Genomic DNA, 20,741 nt, shown 5'->3' on the forward strand with positions numbered 1-20,741 from the left:
TGCTAGGTTGGAAACTCCCTCGAAAAGGCAAGATTTAAAAAATCCCTAGAGCAGGGGTAGGGAAATGTGGCCCTTTTATGACTTGTGGACTTCAACTTCCATAGCTGAAGGGCCATAGTTCCCCACCCTTGCCCTAGAATGTTCATTACCCTTCACAAACCCTGCCAATCAGTATCAAGACCTTCCTGTTTACCTCATTTAAAGCAGTGGCCTATTAGTCACATCTAACCAGACAAGTTGTATGCTATGCAGAGATTAGTATATAGGAGCGATGCCCATTGAATTCAGATGTTTTGTCTAGGGCAGTGATAGCTAACCCTTTTTGCCATCGTGTGCCAGGAGCGGGGACGATGCGTGTGTGTGTGCCCACACCCATAATTCTATGCACCTTTCCCCTGCGCATGCACGCGCGACCCCCCCACACTTCCCACGCTCCGGTCCCACTGGAAGTTGGCAAACGGGCCATTTATGGCCTCCGGAGCGCCTCCAGGGGGGTGGGGTGAGGAAGGCTGTTTTCGCCCTCCCCAGACTCCTGGAAAGGCTCTGGAGGCTGAGGAGAGAGAAAAATGGGCCTTCCCCACCACCCCCCGAGGTCCTCTGGAGGCAGGAAACAGCCTATTTCTCTACTTCTGTTGGGCCCAGAAGGCCCGCCAGAGCTGAGCTTGCGTGCCCATCGATGTGGCTACGCGTGCCACCTGTGGCATGTGTGCCATAGGTTCGCCATCACGGGTCTAGGGGAACCTAGGGAGAATGACTTAAGAAAAACCTACCAAAAACTACTGTGGAAGATAAGGAAATATGCCTTTTTTTGTCTAATAATAACTGTGGGTACCTGGGTTTTCTGTCTTCATGTTATCAACTTTTTCTTTCTTTCTTCTATTCTTGCTCTTGTATTCTTTTCTTTACTTTTCTAATCCCCCTTTCCATAGCTTTCCCTAATTTCCCTCCCTCAGCAGGCTGCATGCTTTCAAGGGCAGCAGTTCTCTCTCTTGAGACAGAAACAAGTGTTGAAAATACACATTTAGCTAACTCTGCTTTTGTTGTTCTGAAAAGAATGGACCTGGACTACCCCAAGCCCACAAATAGGGCATCCATGAAAATATAACCCTCCAGGATTCACACGATTGTGTTGTATTAAAAACAAAGTTTGTGGTTTAATATAAACAGACATGACTTGGAACCAAATCATACAAAAATACAGGTAGTCCTTGACTTACAACAATTCATTTAGCGATTGTTCAAAGTTACAATGGCACTGAAAGAAGTGACCTAGCACCATTTTTCACACTGACAAGCATTGCAGCATCCCCATGATCAGGTGAACAAAATTCAGATGCTTGGCAACTGACTCATATTTATGACGAATGCCGTGTCCCGGAGATAGGATCGCCTTTTGCAATCTTTTGACAAGCAAAGTCAATGGGGAAGTCAGTTTTACTTAACAACCATGTTACTAACTTAAAACAACTGCAGCGATTCACTTAACAACAGTGGCAAGCAAGGTTGTAAAATGGGGCAAAACTCACTTAACAAATGTCTCACTTAACAACAGAAATTTTGAGCTCAATTGTAGTCATAAGTCAAGGACTACCTGTATAGTGTTACCTGCAAAGCATTCTATAAGTTTATACCCAGGGTTGGTTTCTTTCTTTTTTTTTTTTTTTGGCCTTGCAATTTAAATGATCAGACACTGTAAGCCAGGAGTGTCAAACTCAAGGCCGGTGGGCTGGATCTGGTCCACAGGGTGCTTAGATCTGGCCTGCGGGGCTGCCCTGGAAATAGCGAAGAACCAGCCCACGGTGCCTCTGCCAGCGAAAATGGAGCTCAGGAGGGCAGTTCTCCCGAGCTCTGTTTTCACTGGCAGTGGGTTGCAAGTAGCCGTCGCAGCTGAAAATGGAACTCAGCAGCCCATTTTCACTGGCAGAGTGCTCGGTCCACCACAAGTGGCCCCAACATGAGTGACGTCGAGCTGGCCACACCCACCATGGCCATGCCCACCCCAGCCCCCATGAGGTCAAACACAATCCTGAAGTGTCCCTCAATGAAATCGAGTTTGACACCCCTGCTGTAAGCCAACAGCCCTTTCCTTTCCAAATGTCTCATTGCCTTCTGAAAAACAGTGTGGCCAAGTGTTTGTATTTATTACCTCATTTATTTCCACACAAAATGAACTATTCCATATAAAGTGAACCAAACGTGCATCTAAATTCTAAACTTCAGCTGCATAAACTTTGCATGTGCTTTCATAGTCACACTGGATTCTTTCCATCTTATGCATCACTCCCTGGAATAAATATCACTCCAGCAAATTAACATGACCCATAAAATTCAGTGTATCTTCAACAGATTTCCATTGGTATATCCAGCATAGTATCAAACTATAATGAGGAGAATAGACTGTGGAACACTTGTTAATGCTAGGTATGATATATATGGTGAAAACAAATCAGCTTCACTTAAGATGGAAAATATTGAGACAGAGTAAATAATATTTGTTAAGAGAACACAGCATAGTGAGGAGTGATGCAAAGTTTCTAGTCAATATATATTTCTGTATAAAGGTTATGATGTCATATTTTGAGGTATAAGTAATTGAGGTAACCTGAAACTTAAAATATCACGTCTTGAATGGTGCTTCCAAATGAAAAAGCATCTAGCACCAGTCACAAGATATTTAGCAGCTGCCTCATCCAAAGAATTTCATGGATAATTTAGATCAGTGTTTCCCACTTTTAAAAATAATTGAAGACCTCAGAAGAATATTTGTTTATAAGGGTTATATTTATTGATATTTATCATATGCAAAATTAAAATGGATGCATCCAGTACCACTTTTCATAATTGTCTGATGGGATTTTAATATTATTTTTCAGCATAGATTGAAAACTAATTTTGATTATGTGGATCCCTAAGATCTCAGGGGGTCCTAGGACTACATTTTGAGAAACATTTATCTAGATCAGGGATGTTAAACTCGATTTCATTGAGGGCCACATCAGGTTGTGTTTGATTTTGGGGGATGGGGGCATGGCCTGGGTGGGCATGGCCAGCTTAATGTCACTCGTGTCGGTGCCTGTGGTGCAATGGTGAAATGTAAAATTTGTTACTATCAGTTCTGTGGGCATGGCTTGGTGAGGGGGGTGTAATGTGACTGGGTAGGTGTGGCCAACTTTTTTTTTTTACTTTTAAAAGCATTTTTTCTACAACCTTAAGAGGTTATAGAAAAAATGCTTTTAAAAGCCTCTGATGATCCCAGCTGAGCCACGAGATCATCAGAGGCTTTTTTTTTTTTACTTTTAAAAGCATTTTTTGGCTGAAGAGGTTGTAGAAAAAATGCTTTTAAAAGTAAAAAAAAAAGCCTCTGATGATCGGGCGGCTCAGCTGGGCATGAGGGGGGGCAGGGATTTTTGCTACTGGTTCTCTGAACCACCTGCCGCCATTGCTACCGGATTGGGCGATCCGGTCCGAACTGGGAGCATTTCACCCCTGCTGTGGTGGCCCGAGCACTTTGGCAGTGAAAACGGGCTCCCAAGCTCTGTTTTTGGCTGCAATGGCCTCCTGTAACCCTCTGCCAGTGAAACTGGAGCTTGAGAGGACCACACATGCTTTCACTGGAAGAGGGTTGCAGGAGGCCATCACAGTCGAAAACGGAGCTTGGGAGCCCATTTTCACTGGCAGAAGCATCGCGGGCCAGTCCTTCACTGCTTCCAGGGTGTTCCCATGGCAGGGGTGAAATCGAGCAGGTTCTGACAGGTTCTGGAGAACCGGTAGCAGAAATTTTGAGCAGTTTGGAGAACCGGTAGCGGAAATTTTGAGTAGTTCAGAGAACTGGCAAATACCACCTCTGGCTGGCCCCATGGTAGGGTGGGAATGGAGATTTTGTAGTATCCTTCTCCTGCCACGCCCACACCACACCACATCACACCACGCCCACCATGCCGCACCACACCCACCAAGCCACACCCACAGAACTGGTAGTAAAAAAATTTGGGTTTCACCACTGCCCCATGGGCCACATCTAAGCACCCTGCGGGTCAAATATGACCCACGGGCCTTGAGTTTGACACCCCTGATCTAGATGATGATCTACAAACTTCCTGTATTTCCCAATGCATCATTTCTTCCCTAATAAGTGTATATTCTGGAAAAGAAAAAAAGAAAAAAAAAACTAGGGAAACTCAAAAGGAGTATTGATTAAAAGCTTCATTAGCTGAATTATAAAATTATGTGAGCAAGATAATTCCATAATAGTAGCTAATCTGGAAGTAGTTTATTTAAATCATCATATCCTTAAACCGTGGACAACTGAAAAAAAAGGCACTTTGTTTTCTGGCCAACACAAGATATCCATCATGGTGGTTCATACATAATCTTGGAGATAACTAACATATTATTTGAAGTATTTTAATATGTGCAGAAATCAGAATGGCACTTGCAAGGGGCTTTGTTAAGATTCCCAAGAAGCTTAAATGTTCAATTCATCACTATAGCTTTGTTGGATGAAGAAAGAAATACTAAGACAGGGCTCTCCAACCCCCTGGCTGTGGCCAGTTTGGAACCAGCATATGTAAGCAGTGGGGGCAAGCATGCATGCATTCATGCACAAAGCTCCATTTGAATGAATGGCAGGTGCACACACTTCAGTGGTAGGTTGCTCCCGGTTTGCCCCAGTTCAGGTGAATTGGTAGTGGCAGCAACAGGAGGCTCCGCCCACCCACCCAGATGTCATCAAAAATGCTCTGCAGAAGCTCTGCACACTCGCAAAGCGAGCGAGCGTACTCAGGCACTACCAATAGCGAACTGGTAGCGCTGAGATTTGAAACCCACTACTCACACACTTGTGTGCAAAGCTCCATTTGTGCAAGCAGCGGGCACACGTATTTGCTGTTCACAAGGAACCATAACCTCTCCCCAACTTGTCGATGCGCCAAGACAGAAAGGTTGGGGACCTCGTACCAAGAGACTTGCTTAAGACATTTTGTGAATTCAAGACAGAATCAAAATTCAAGTTACTTCCCTTAGCATTTATTGTTCAATGGAATGTGATGAATGTCTCCTCATAAATACAAATCCCATTGAATTCAATGTTTCACATTATGGGAAAGACTATGCATGTCTGAATGCAAAATTCTAGCATTAGAACATACAAACTCAGAAGCCCTGCTGGGAATTGTGGTATACAAAATGCTTAGCTCCTTAAATAGGTAGATCAGATGTCTCATTTCTAAAAGAAAGAAAAATCATTTATATAATTATATGAATAAGTTACTGAACATAGCATTAATGTATGCATTAGGGAAATTATTATACAGTAAATTGTGATATGTGATGTACCAGCGAGGCTTAGCATCTTTAACTACCTGCTTTAACCAAATTCTCCCTCTCTCCAATCAGGATGAACTGATCACATGGTACGCTCTTGGTAGTCAATGTAACTGAAAATACTACATAGGATACTGTGTAAAATAGATAACCCGGCCTACCACCAGAAATGTAAAATCCTCATATATGGCATGGGGCATGACATAATGTAATATCTATATATCTCTGCTCTGAATGTTTAAGGAAAGGGAAGCAAAAAGACTTTATATACCTTTGTTGACTTACGTGGAACAGATATCCATTTGCATTAAACCCAAATTTAGAGAATCAATGTTATTTTTGGCATCTCTGTAATAACATAATTACATTGCATTTTCATGTAATGAGTGCCATTACACAAATAACATTAATGGATAGAAATGGATACATTCCTATTATGTAATTGACAAAAAAATGTCAATTACATTAATTGTTTGAAAGGACTATTGAAACAATCAACTTGTCCAGTGTTTCAAAAAGGAAGTCCCAATGCAAATTTAGCCCATTGCATCCGAAGCCCTTTAAATAAAGCTCCAAAGAATTGAGTTTTCACCTTCTTAGCATTGTGATGATGACAAAACTCAGATCTCTCATTGTAACTTGCTTGTTTTCCTTTTATTGCTGAATGTTGTCACCAGCAAACTGCATTTTTTCCTGGGGTGGTATGGTCTCTCAAGAGGAGATATTTACTAACATCTGAAACTTCCTCCACTAGAACATAACAAGGTTAGTGAACTAGCAGTAAATGTGATTGACATTTCTAATATCACTGTTGTCAAAACCAAATTTTATCCCATTACATTATATCCCACTTGGTGCACTTTAACATAATTATATATTTTAAAAGATAAAGTCAGTATTTTTTCTAGGATACATCCTACATTTTCACAAAATGTTTAAAGTCCATCTCAGCAGGCAGAATATTAGAGTTTCTCTCACAAGCAGCTGGGCAGAATTCTTCAGGTGCCCCCATAGATGGAACTAGGGAATCCAATAGATTGCCAGTTCAGGCCCCACAGCACAGGGGTTGAATGGGATTGATTCCAGCATGTGGCAACCAGTATTTGGGCTTTTGCATTTTGGCCCTTAGAGCAGGGGTGTTAAAGGCCCAGGGGCTGGATCTGCCTGAGGGGTGCTTAGATCTGGCCCGTGGGGCCACCCTGGAAATAGTGAAGGACACTATACCTCTGTCTGCTGCCTGCAGTGCCTCTTCCAGTGAAAACGGAGCTCGCGAGGGCTGCACACGGCCTTCCCGAGCTCCGTTTTCATTGGCAGAGGATTGCAGGAGGCCGTCGCAGCTGAAAGTGGAGCTCAGGAGCCCGTTTTCGCTGGCAGAGTGATTAGGCTGCCACAGGCACCCCCCGACACAAGTGATGCCATGTTGGCCATGCCCACCCTGGCCATGTCCATCCTGGCCCCCTGAGGTCGAACACAACCCTGATGTGGCCCTCAATCAAATCAAGTTTGACACTCCTGCCTTAGAGCTTTCATGGTTTTTTTTAATGACAGCTACCTGGAGAGCAGCAGGGCACAATAGTTCAGTGGTTAAACAAGCTGAGCTTGTCAGCTGAAAAGCTCACAGACAGAATTCAAGATCCAATCACCACACAACAAGGTGAGCTCTCATTACTGGCACCACTCCTGCCAACCTAGCAATCTGAAAGCATGCAACTGCGAGTAGATAAATAGGTACCACTTCAGTGAGAAGGTAACAATGTTCTGTGTACCTTGGAGTATAGTCATGCTGGCCACATGACCCCAGAAATATCTTTGGACAATACTGGATCCCTTGCCTAAGAAATGGAGATGAGCACCGCCCCCTAGAGTTGGGCAAGTTGGACAAGACTGGGTGGGAAAACCTTTATCTTTGCTTTGCCTAGGCAGCAAATTACAGTAGTCCAGACAGATGTTGATGAGATGTTACCACTGCAACATCCTCACACTCCAGATGGGGCTGTAACTGGGCTGAATATATGCAACCAACCTCCCTCCCAAAGGCACATTGCCCAGAGCCTCAACTTGTTTACCTAGCAGTAACCATGAGTCCTTTTTTCAGAGCTATTCTTTTAGATAGAATGCCATCCTATTACATGAAATGTCAGAAAAATCCAATGAACGAATTGCCATTCTGCCTTACCTGAGATTAATATGTTTCAGTAAATTATTCATTATGTTATCAACCTCTTCATTTTTATTATTCTTGTTTTATTGTCACACACACACACACGCAGAGAGAGAGAGAGAGAGAGAGAGAGAGAGAGAGAGAGAGAGAGAGAGAGAGAGAGAGAGAGATGTTGTTGGCAGATTTTTGAACAAAGGGATCATTTTAAATAAAACTTCCTAAACAGATTTGAAACATTAGATTAGTAGCTTGAGCAGAAATTATTTCTGGGCCTGGAATTATGTATCTCAGTTGCAAGGAAGACCTCTCCCCCACCCCCGTATTTAATTCTCTTTAACTTCCCCCAGTAAATATAGATTTATATGGATGTACTCCACTGTTTGACGTGCTGATGGACTGATTATGTGCCATCAAGGTGGGATGATTCTAAGATATCACAAAGATGGAATCTGTACCAATTTGGTCCTTCAGATTGTCCAATGATGGGCCCCTTGCCACCCTAATGACTGTTGCTGCTGGTTGTTCCCTTCTTTTCTTAGCTTCCCTCTTTCTCGGCATTATAGAATTCTCCAGAGAACTTTTGAATATCAGAAGTATGGTAATTTGAGCCTAGTTATTTGTAGCTCAGGGGAGAAATTTAGGTTGATTTGTTTGATGATCCATTTGTTTGTTTTCTTAGTTGTTTATGATATTCTCAGACCAGTGATGGACTGATGCATGGTCGTGCAGGTTCGGGCGAACCCTTAGCTGTGATTGCTGGCTGGGCCCACCCACCCGTCCTTGAGCTATGCTTTCCATATATAACTAACTTTCTGGCTCGTTCTCCCCGCCCATGCTGCCCAGCTGAGTTCTGCGCCGCCCCTGCTGTACTCACTGGAGCTGCCTAAGTTGATTAGTGGCATGTTTGAAGCTCCATTTCAGTCCCAAAGGGGCGTGTGCACGCTCACAACCAGCGAACCCGTTGTGAACATAAGTGCAGCCCACCTCTGTCTCAGACACCAAAGTTCAAAAGCATACTTTTTCTATCTTATTCAAAAGTCCAAATTTCACTACCATGGGTGTCACAGAGAAGACTACTGCCTGCATGATTCTGATCTTGTAGCTATAGACACATCCTGGCATCTGAGTCTCTTTTTCAAGGACTTCATTGCTATTCTACCAAATGCCACTCTGTGGGATACATTTCTTGAGTGCTGGTTTCTTTACTGGTGATAGTCAATCCTGACTATCTGCCCATTGCTGCCTTTGACTAGTCTTCTTTGTATTTATTCTTACTCCCATTTTATTTTCAATTGTACTCCTTGACTTTCCTTACCAGAGCTTGCAGATCAGAGTTTTTCGCTATGAGATATTTTCATGTCATCAGCACAGTGCTGGTTATTGATGATTCTCTCTCTAGTTTTAAAACTGCACTTTCTCTTCTTTTCTAACTTGGTGCCTTAAACCACTACACCAAACTGGCTCAGAGTTTTGATAAGAGCTTAAGGTAAATGCATTTTTACATGCCAACATAGGAATTTGTAGGTTGTTAAATACTGTCTGCCATGTGATCCTATTTTTTTCATGTTGTACAACATCAAAAGTGTTTCATTGGCTACATTTATCATAGCAAAGAATTCACAGTTTCCTGTCTATTTTATAGTCTTGGCATAACAGGTTGGAAGACAGAATCACATAATTACATTTCTAACTTTGACAAACATTCTGGTTGCCTATATCGGGCAGTCATGTTAACCTGTTGCCAGCTTGATAATAAAATTATACAATACTGCATACTCAGCTCTTTGTGGGTCTAATTCAATTTTATTGGCATGTTTTTGCTTTAGTAAAGCACACTAGGTGAAAAAACGTAACTGCCGACATTGGTGACTTCAAACCATACAAAGCAATTAAGAATGTTATACTTATTTTATCCATCCTTATCTCACCACCATGTAACAAACTGCTGATTTAATTCTATTTTGGTGGCTTTCATTAGAACTCCATAACCTATTGAAAATCTGACAGGACATTTTATACTGAAGGTACACTTGGCATTTTACACTGATACCATAGCAAGAATAGTTGTAAAACTAAATGTGTTGCAAAAGTGAAATTCTCATGACCGCCACTTATTTGGCACAAATTCAAAAACAATGGTAATGTTGTACAGAAAACTGGACCATATGATATGAAGCATCTTAGATATGATGTACCCTAAAATAAAGCTCTAGAATTTCAAATCTACATTAGATATGAGGTATGATGTCAGATCATTTTATATTTGATTACAAACTGTCCAAATGAGAGCCATGGTGGTGCAGTGGTTATAATCTAGTATTGCAGCCTAATTCTGCTCACTGCCAGCAGTTTGATTCTGAGCGGCACAAGATTGATTCGGCCTTCCATCCTTCCAAGGTCAGTAAAATGAGGACCCAGATTATTGGTGGCAATATGCTGATTCTGTAAACTGCTTAGTGAGGGCTGTAAAGCACTGTAAAGCGGTATATAAGTCTAACTGCTATTGCCACTGCTATTGCTATTTTACAAAAGGACAATACCAGCTGACCAGAATAGAGATATAAATTGGGTTATCAGTTTGTGACTACTGGATCTACGGTAGTTTCCAAACAAGTGGGGCTGGTTCATCCACAATCTTATACTAGCTTAGTTCACATAGTGTTCTATGCCATGGTTTGTTTAATCACACTTAATTGACTGAGCTACAGTTGGCTATAAATTATTTGCAAACCTAATTGACTGGGGGCCCCAAATGTGTAAAATCAGAGTCAGACAAATCATGTTAGGGCACAGCATAGAACGTTAATCAGAACACAAATTTTGAAACTGGGAAAACTTCACCCTGCCTATTTACTTCACTCTAGTTGAATTTCAAAACAAAAATGGGTATGAATTGAATGTAAGCAAAAATGTAAGCAAAAAAACAAAAGTACATTCAATAACCTGAAAGTTCTTTCTGGAACAAAGATTGAACCAGAAAATGTTCTCTTCCTCTCTAAGTCTAAGGGGCAGGAGTTCTTCTAATTAAATGAGTGCAGATATTTTCCCCACCTTGAGAAGAGTGGACAGGAAGAGGGTGGGTCACTGTGGTTGACCCAGGAATACTGGTGTCTGCAAATGGTCTATTTCAAAGGACATTTTTCCAACACGAACTCTTCCGTCTAAATAAGGCAAGCCATTCTGTGGTGACTTCATGCTCTGCAATGAAAACTAGCAAGCTAGCCACGATGCAATGTAGCAATTTTTTGCTGTCTGAAGATTTTTATACCTTATTTTGGAACAGATGCTGTATGTCATATGTCATATTCAGCATTTTTGAGCAAAGTACTTTTTTATCTGCTTTAGCTTTGGCAAGAGGTCTACACAAGCAAAAGTACATTTAATAAATGGCATGCATCCTTATATTTATTTTATTCCAAAAATACATTAAGTATTACATGTTCGTATATTATTTATTTTCTTGCATCTATTACATCTTTGAAGATTTATGCTTTTAAGTGCTACTTTTTGCAAAATGTTGCCATCAAATTAATGCCACGATACTTTCATTAACATTGCTGTCACATTGGGAGTTAGATATTTTGTGATGATGGATTGATTTGGTTGCTAATGAACTCCCAGATAAGCATGTATGTACTGGTGCAAAAAGACTTCAGATAGTTTAACTTTCAAAAGTGTCCTTACATTCTAATCCTATAACTACATCCACATTTGTCATACTTAAAACATCATTAAATCTTTTAAAAAACTATTTGTAGGAATGGGTGGGCCACTGTTTATACAAAAAAGGAAACATTTAAAATACATGTACATTTTACTTTTAATTACAAATATAGGACATACAAAATAGAGTTTTAAGCATGTTTATTGGAATAACAGCTTGTAGAAAAGTGCTGATAAGGCAAATGGCCTAGTACACCTAAGCACACTTTTGTTGGCATTGCCAGCCTCACCTACATACCCTTATGTACTTAGAAAATATAACCTGATTAAAAGCTGATTAAAATCAGTGCTTAGATAAGCTAAAGGTACTTTGAAATATTCATTATAAATTAGACAGTACTTTGATTTACTTTGGATTGTTTTTAATTTTTATTTAAGGAGATAACTGTTTAAAAATGGTATTTGAATGGGGTTAGTAAAAATACACAAACATGGGCAAAGTACATGGGGTTAAGGGCAACTGAATATAACATATGATAAGACATATATGAATTTTCAAGCTTCCTTCCACCTCCATCTCTTGAAGCTGGGAAGCATGCTCAAGAGATATTAATCTACCACAGAAGAGCCAGATTATATTCCTGCTGCTGGTTTTTTGGAAAAACAGGCAAGAAATTCAAAATATAGTCCTGCCAGGAGATCAGGTAGGTGGGGAGGTTTGGCAGAGTGTGCTTAGAGAGGAAGGAAGGTTTGGGAGAAGGGGGGGAAGGGAAGAAAATAAAATAATTTACAAGTCAAGAAGACACATACACACAAATCTCCGTGTGTGTTTGTCTGTCTCAGTGTACAGAAGGAATCTGATCAAAATGAAACCGCAACGAGCTAGTGGTACTAAAGCGCCACCTACAGCTGTTGTGCAAAGAAGAAGCCAATGCCCAGAAGGATGCGAGTGGATTCCTACAAGAATAAGCTCCCCCAGTGTAACACTGGGCAATGTGGGTATAATCGCACCAGATTCACCTGCGCTGTCTCCCAGATTCTGGTAAATAAGAAGTAGGGCCCCTTCCTATCAAGAAAGCCCAAGGAGGAGAGGACGATCTCCTGATCCCAGCGCGGCTTTAGCGACCTCTCCGAGCCATTCCCTCGCTTCTGTCCCCCCTTCCCTCTCCGACTGTTAAGACGAACCTCCAAGCCCAGCCCCCTTCCCACTTCCACTTTATCTCCCCCCCCACCCCATGCCTTCCAACAGCCGCTGCAAAGGGGGTGTGTATGCCTACATGTGGGGGAACTTAATAAAGGCGGAGGGGCGGAGCCGAGGGGAGGAGTTCGGCTCATCCATTGGCTGGCCGCAGGAGTGATGTCACCCATATGAAACCCTGATAACTAGTTCGGAGAGAACCCGCAACTTTTGCAGAAGGGGGAGTGTGATCCAGTGAGATCTCTGGGTCCGGGCGGCTGCTGTTGCTGCTGCTGCTGCTGCTGTAGGGGGAGGGGAAAGAGCCGGAGCGAGTCCTTGCTTCTGCCGCCGCTAGACGGATAATCAGCGGCGTCCGAGGAGCAGGAGGGAAACGGAGAGACTGAGAAACGCAAAGGGCAGGAAGGAAGAAAAAATAAAAAAAGGAGCTTGCAACTTGCGCGCTGGGCTTCACCTTGCAGCCGCTCGCGTGAGCCGAACGAGGTGGGCGAGCGGTCGGTGGGTGCAAAGTGGAGGAAAAATACATTTTTTTAAAAAAAATAATAATAATCGACCCGAAAGACTTACAAAGAAACTCTCAAGAGAAATCGTACCTCCCACCATGGTCCAGCAAGCGGAAAGTCCAGAATCGGAGAACAACCTGCCCAGAGAAGCGATGGATACCGAAGAAGGGGAGTTTATGGCGTGCAGCCCGGTGGCGCTGGATGAGAGCGATCCGGATTGGTGCAAAACGGCCTCGGGGCACATCAAGAGACCGATGAACGCCTTCATGGTGTGGTCCAAGATCGAGCGAAGAAAAATCATGGAGCAGTCGCCGGACATGCACAACGCCGAGATCTCCAAGCGCCTGGGCAAGCGGTGGAAAATGCTCAAGGACAGCGAAAAGATCCCGTTCATCCGGGAAGCCGAAAGACTGCGCCTTAAACACATGGCCGATTATCCCGATTACAAATACAGGCCGAGGAAAAAGCCCAAAATAGACCCGTCCGCTAAACCCAGCGCCAACCACAGCCCGGAGAAAAACACACCCACCAGTACCGGCAGCGGCAACAGCAACGGCGGCAAGAGCGCCAAAAGCTCCAGTAAGAAATGTAGCAAAGGGAAAACCTCCTCCTCCTCCTCCTCCTCCTCTTCCTCCTCGTCGTCTCCCCCGAAGGCCGGGACGAAGCTGGCCCCCCACCCGGGCGACTACGGGGGAGAGGATTACCACCAATTCGGGACGCTGAAAGTGAGCAGCAAGACCATCAAGTGCGTCTTCATGGACGAGGACGACGACGAGGAGGACGACGACGACGACTTGCAGCTGCGGATCAAGCAGGAGGAGGACGACGAGGAGGAGGAAGAGGACCACCACCAGCAGCAGCAACAGCAGCAGCAGCAGCAGCAGTTGAGGCGGTACAACGTAGCCAAAGTCCCGGCCAGCCCCACCTTGAGCTCCTCGGCGGAGTCCACCGAAGGGGCCAGCCTGTACGAAGAGGTGAGGGGGGGCGCCGCCTCGCATGGCGCCAGCGCCAGCAGACTCTACTACGGCTTCAAGAGTATGCCCAAGAGCGCCCAGCAGCCCAGCCTGTCCCCGGCTTCCTCCCGGTCCGTCTCCACCTCCTCCTCCTCCTCTTCTTCCAGCAGCAGTAGCGAAGAGGCGGACGACCTGATGTTTGACTTGAGCTTGAATTTCTCCCAGCACACTCACGCCGCCTCGGAGATGGGCGTGAGCTCCGCGGCGGGCAACCTGTCCCTTTCTCTCGTGGACAAGGATTTGGATTCGTTCAGCGAGGGTAGCTTGGGCTCTCACTTTGAGTTCCCCGATTACTGCACCCCGGAGCTGAGCGAGATGATCGCTGGCGACTGGCTGGAAGCGAACTTTTCCGACTTGGTTTTCACTTACTGAAGAAGCGAGCGAGGGCGGGAGGGAGAGAGCAGAAGAAAACGCGATGGGCAGGCGAACAGGCTGAGAGAGAGAGAGAGATCAAAAGGACTGAGAAAAAAAAAAGAAAAAAATCGGTAATGGAAAGTGATTTACGCTTAAACGTGGTGGAGTTTTGAAGTGAAGTAATGATCAAAATGTCTTTGGATTTTTCTTTTCTTTCTTTTTAAAGTCTTGAAGTTAGTTCCAAACCGAGTCCGGAGTTGTGATTTTTTTTTCCTTCTGATTTTTTTTTTTTTAAAAATTGGTAATCACAACAGTAGCAGCAAGGAAAAAAAAGGCAAACGGGACTGGGGGTTAAAAGATTCAGAAGGCGTTGTTTGAAGTTTGTGATTGAAGTCTGGAAGTGGTCTGCAAAAAAAGTCTTTTGGCAGCACAACTGTTACTCAAGGGGGTTTGTGGATTTTTGTTTTTGTTTCTCCTACAAAGATTTCTAAGGACTGTTCTGATTTTTAAAAAAAAAATTTAAAGGGACCATTGCAAACTTTTTGTTTGGAGGGAGAAAACTGATGTCTTCTATGCATCCAATTCTTAACAAAGCTGCAGGGAGCTTGAAAAAAAATGCAGACTGTACAAACGCTTACAAAAAAAAAAACTGTGAACTGACTTAAGATCAGAGTTTACTTTTCAGATCAAATTGTTTATGGTTTTACAAATGTGATTTCTACTTGCCAACTTTTTTTTTGTAACTTGTTCCCTTATACCTCCTTGATTGAATACCAGACAGCCTAGACCTCAGTACACAAAGGTATTGAAACATTTTTGATACATAACAGACCTCAGTCTTTTTAAAAAATTAATATATTTTCAGGCGTATTTTTGTACAGTGAAAGGGAACATTCTTGCTGTGTTTTTTCAGTAAGACTTTTCAGGCACTTCTTCCCTTTTATTTTTTTATTTTTTTCCTCTGTTTTTAGCATGCAAGTTATATGGGTACGTTTATGTCCTGGTTTTGAAAGGATTTAAAAAAAATCCTTGTATCTAAAGGCCTTGTGGTTTAAAAAAAACAAGAAAACAAAACACTTTTTTGTACAGCTATAGTTCAGATTTGTTCAATATTTGTAGGTAAAGATTTATTGAAAATGGTGATATAGACCTCAGAGCTGTTATCTTAGTTTAAAAGATTGTATATGTACTGTACTATAGTAGGAATTTATGTATCTCATATGCTGTGATATGTGAATGGGGGCCCAGATGGAAGGTATGAAACTGGATTCTCGACTTTTTTTTAGTGAAAATTTAAAAAAAAACTAATGAAATGGGGAAAAAAAAGAAAGGCACATAGTAAAAGTTTCTCATTTTGTGCAATATGATTCTTACAAGTACAGACCATCTGCATATTTTGTAGCATAGGATGGTAACATAACAGACTTGTGCACTGTCAACAACATTGCCTGGTTTTTTGTTTTTTTTAATGCTGAAAGTCTGTATCTTGACAGTTTTAATAAATCAGCTGGAACTGATAGAAACTCGATTCAATATTAGCCTCTATAGAAGCAACGCCTCTGGATACGCCATGTATCCAAGCCTTCCCTCACCCTTGGAGGAGCCTTAGCTGAGACTTCATGGGGGGGCGGGAGGGGGGTGGTTGGGGAGAAATGGGTAGATAGACTTTAAAGGGCTGATCTCTTCTTCTTCTTTTTTTTATACCTCTTCCCTTTCTCTCCCCTGTGATGTGCGCTTCCCCCCCCCCCCATCTTCGGTCGGGTGGGCGGCCGGCGTGGTGCAGGAAAAGGCGATTGGGGGCAAAATGGCGGGATGAAGGGCGAGAAAGCTTCGATTCTGGCGTGTTTTCAGGGCTGTACATCTGGGTCCTTCATTCCGAGCGGCGGCTGCCGAGCCAGCCAAGGATGCCAGGGTCGGGACCCAGCGTGATTTGGCCGTGGGAGGTGTGTGTGTGTATGTGTTTGGGAGATTGTGGCGGCAACCTTGGCTGGAAGTGGGGTGACCGGTGGGGGAGGCGGGGGTTGGGTCACCTTCAGGTTGTCTGGGTCGGTGCGTGGGGATGGGCGCGGAGGCGGATGCCGCTGAAGCGAAAGATTTTAGCCAAGTGTTTTTTTACAGCAGTAGAGCTTTTTTTTTTTTTCCTTCCCCCAGACTAAGGTTATCTTTCTCGACGGTTTGATTTGGTATGATTCGGAAAAGGGGAGTCTCTCTCCCGCACCGCCACCCCAGCCGTTTCTCTGACAGAAGGGATCTCGGCGCGCTCGCCTTAGCCACGGGGGAGGGGGAGGAAAAAGGAGGGAAAGGTGTCTCTTTCATGCTTTGCTCGCCATCAGATCCGAGCTTTGCGAGGGGGGCGTGCCTTGACCATGTGGGGCAGGCAGCGCCGCGGTTCGCTTTAGTCTGCCAAAGCCGCCGCCTCAGGAACGCGCAGCGGACGAGCCGAGGGAAAGGAACTGAATGAGAGGGGGCGTGCCCGCCTGTGTGTGTGTGTGTGTGTATGCGCGCGCGCGCTTGTGTGGAGCCGCTAACTTCAACCCCAATATTACTAAGGAAAAAAAAAACAACAACCACCCAACAAGCTTGAGGCGAATAAAATGTGGCGGACGACAAGCCGCCGTGTTTGCGTGTGTGCGCACGGTGTTTTCATATTCTTTGCCAAGGCAAGAGAGGGCCGTTTCTCTTTCTCTATTGACGCGAGGCCTTGAACAGTGGCGTCAATAACCGTCGCCTCTCAGTTCGTGGCGAGCCCGGGCTCTTTTCTCTCTCTTTTTTTCCCCATCCCTTTTTCGAGCGAAACGTTGAAAAAAAAACAAAAAAAAAAACCGCGCGACACCCAGAGCCGCGCGCCCGCGAGGCGTGTGCGTTTTGCGCGCGTGCCGGTGCGTGGTTGAGTGAGTAGCGAGTGAGTGAGTCAAGTGTGCGCGCGCGCAGAGGCTTCTATAGGTTAAGGGAGAGGGCCGTGCGAGCATCCCTCTCTCCTCCCTCCGCCCTCCGCCTTCTGTGTGAAGGGAGGTACCTTCTCAGCGGGAGGAGGAGGAGGGCGGCTGATGGCTTTTCTCATTTTTCATAGACTAGAGGCAGCTTTCCGTCTCGCCCCTTCCCCCATCTACGTTTTATCCAGGAGCCTTTGCATTGATTTCTTTTTTCCACAGAACAGACTGGGGAGAAAAGGGTGTGTTATATATGTAGCTCGGATGTACTGCTTTTCTTCATCCCACCTCAGCCACTGCCTTATTTTCTTCGTAAGATGGGGTTTTCTCTGCGCCCCAAGAGCATTAGGGGCCCTTCACCTTTGGGGCACAGTTGTTTCCCTTCCAGGGACTCTTGTTTTATTTCCTCAACTGAGCAAGAAAACTCTCTGTAGTTACAAAAGATGCTCTGCACAGGGGAAAGCGGCATCTTACTCTGCCCCAGAGCATCTGGGAGTCCTTTTACCAGTGAAATAGGCTCTGTTTTCTTTTACTGAGATCTGGGCCTCAGGCACAGGAAATGGGAAAGAAAGATGAACTGTGGCAGATACTTGGGGTTTGGGGGGAGGTGTTGGGGTGTGAACTTTTTTTTTTTTTAATAATATTTCAGTCTTAAACTTTAGTGGGGAAATTAAGATTATAACTCGACTTAGTCACAGGGATAATTTGCGATAAGCTTTGGAAGGCTATCCTTTTGTTTTAAATAAGTAATCAATCAATTGTACATTTGTCAGTACAAGTGAATAAATCATCCAACCAGTCCTAACTATCATTATTCAAAAATAAGATAATTGGGAGTTGCGAGCAATTGTGATCTCAAATAAGTGTGATTGCCATTTTCCATGAAATTGATCAGTTTATTTTACTTTCAAGTAATGACTTGAATTACTTGTGATTGTATTTACTATTGAAAGTAGGTCCTGCTTAAATCAGTAGTGCTTATTTTTCTGTAAACAGGGTTAGAATTGGTTTGATGATATTTAACAGGGACAATTTACTGAGCTGCTCACTTTCGGAATCACTGCTAAACGGCTTCCAGGCTGACTGAAGATGGACCTGTCTACGTACATAGTCATATGATATAAATAGAATAAAACCTTTAAAATTTAGATTGTTGATCAAAAAAATCTTTGATGAGAGATCAATTTTAAATTAGTTATTTAAACTGGTAACAAAGTGCTTAAAATTATCTCTTTAAGCGAAGACCATGGCCTCTTAATTTTTTTTTAAAAGAGGTTGGTTTAAAGCTTCGTTTGATAGAAAAATTATGGTGTACCTCAAAACTTCAGTCTGTGTCTTTGCATTGCACAAAGGCATGATAAAACTTTTAGGGAAGAAGCTAGTGTAACACGTAACATATTTTTGGCTAGGAATAGTCTTGAATAAAATTCAAGTCCTTGAATTTTAAGTTTTTCTTTTTTTGGTCTCTTAAATTTTTGATGTGTTAATGACTTTACATATTTGAAAACAATTTATTGGACTATCTGAGAAAAAAGAGGCAAACAATTGTGCCCTGCAGTCTGATAATTATTTTTCAGCAGTTGAATACCACCAGTTTTGTCAACTGAACATAGAAAAATTAATCTTTGTTAGCTACATGAAGCCAAAATATTTTTATTCCTTGAGCTAGTCTCCTAGCTTCTCTAATTTGTGAAAATGATAGTGGAAAGGGGTGTGTGTGTGCTGAAGGATTGGGGAGCTCTGTCTGCCTTAATAATGGAGCTGCCTATATTGACTGCAGGAACTGTATTTTAACCTCCTTGTCATACTTATTATGTGAAGATACAAGGGTGTAGCTCATCTAAATAAGATATATTCAGACTGAACAGAACATTTACTTTTAGTGATATGGGAGGCTGAATATATTTCTAAAAGCTGAATTTGAAATTAGTCATATAATGATTTGGAAAAGGGATCGCACAGTATATAAGATCTAAGAATGTGCAATATACAAGGAAGGGGAATGTACATTTAATCTGGAAAGTTAAAATTGGTCAACTTGGATGACAAAAAAAAAAATCAGAAATGGAAATGTGTTTTTTGAAAAATCTATTTTCCCATTGTAAGTGAGGGAAATGTCCTATTACTATTAGTAAAATTCTAATTGGTAGATTTATAGACTGCGGTCCTGAATTCAGGGTTGCAATCCTAAGTACATTTACTAAGAAGTTGCACTCAAATCACGCAGACTCTTTTTGAGTAAAATGCCTGAATATTGTATGTTTTCTCTCATGATAATATACATGCTCATAGCTCTTCCTTGTAATTGCACATAAACATTTAGGCAGACTTTTATAAAATAGATTTATTTCTTGGGCTGTTGCATTGTTTGTCTCCTCCTCTTCCTCAGCACTTTTCATCTCCTTGGGTGAGGAGATGCATTGTTCAAGGGCATAAGGAAATGTTTTAAAGATTGACAGCTTTTAATATATGAAAATATCCTAATCCATATAGAATAACATTTCAAAAAGCAACCTAAGATTTTTTAAAGACACTTTGTGGAAGGTGAAATCCAGTTTGTATCTTTCCTTCTGGCTACTTCCTATCTAATGTTAGAAGATCTAATTAAAAAGAAAGTTTTAATTCTTTAAGGGCAATATATATGACAGATTAAATAGATTGATGAAAATGTCTTTTAAAATTGTATTTACTCTAAATATAGATGTCCATACATGCAAAAGGTAACTTTTTCCTAGTGTAGTGTCTACAGAAAGTGATTTGAACCTATATGGCCTTAACGGCCATTTATGCCAATGTAAATTGATTATAAAACTGTAATTATTCCAGTCACTATTGAATGTGAAATTAGAATCAGATACTAAAGACTTATATTAGTCTTTGGTAGCCTACTCTACAGAACTCTCTGTTCTATATCTCCACCTTTGTCACATATTCTTCAATGGCCTGGTACGATCCTCATCCTGCACTTCTTTGGTGAATTTTGTTTATTCTAATTTGCATTTTTCAATATTTTAAAGTTGGGCCTTGATTCTCCAATAAGTTGGAAGATTTTATTTTTTTCACAGCCTCATCCCCTTGCACTTGAATAGTTGCAAGGGATAAACAATTAATTTTTCATCCCCAAATGTTGTTATCTCCCTTCAGACACCTATTCTTTGAGGGTGATTTCCCCCTCCTTTCCACACACTACCTATAGCAATTAACTGCCTACTTGATTTTTACCTCCCCTCATGGATGCAGTGAATTTTTAAGAGAATTTCACAAGCAAGTAGTTTTTTAGTGAGTTTAAACATGAACAGAGTTTAAAAAGCCTATTTTTATATTCCGTATAAAGCACAAATGTGCAGAAAGTGTAGAATGACTTACAAAAAGGGAAATAAAAGTCCATAATATTTCATGTATAAAAGTAATACTGTAATTGGGTATTAATTCTTCTAGAAAGTCCCAATAGTTATGCCAGTGCAAAGCTAGAATTATCTGCAACATCTAAGAAACGACGATGGACAACATTTTCACAGGACTGACTTCTATGAATAAAAGCTACTCCTAGTTCATTATGGGGTTGGTGGTTCTCATGGACACATTAACAACCTGAAAGTT

At 42.4% G+C, this 20,741-nt stretch overlaps 1 protein-coding gene across 1 annotated transcript; it reads left to right on the forward strand.

Annotated features, from left to right (window-relative positions):
* Window positions 1-12,645: 12,645 nt before the first annotated feature.
* On the forward strand, window positions 12,646-14,862 carry SOX11 (SRY-box transcription factor 11). The gene has a single exon (XM_070955217.1). It carries the CDS (start codon window positions 12,943-12,945, stop codon window positions 14,227-14,229), a length of 1,287 nt encoding a protein of 428 aa, XP_070811318.1. The 5' UTR covers window positions 12,646-12,942; the 3' UTR covers window positions 14,230-14,862.
* Window positions 14,863-20,741: the final 5,879 nt, after the last annotated feature.

The sequence above is a fragment of the Pituophis catenifer genome, unplaced genomic scaffold (assembly GCF_029215685.1).
Source record: "Pituophis catenifer annectens isolate HBS135680 unplaced genomic scaffold, rPitCat1.0.hap2 SCAF_1, whole genome shotgun sequence".
In the NCBI taxonomy this organism is placed as follows: domain Eukaryota; kingdom Metazoa; phylum Chordata; class Lepidosauria; order Squamata; family Colubridae; genus Pituophis; species Pituophis catenifer.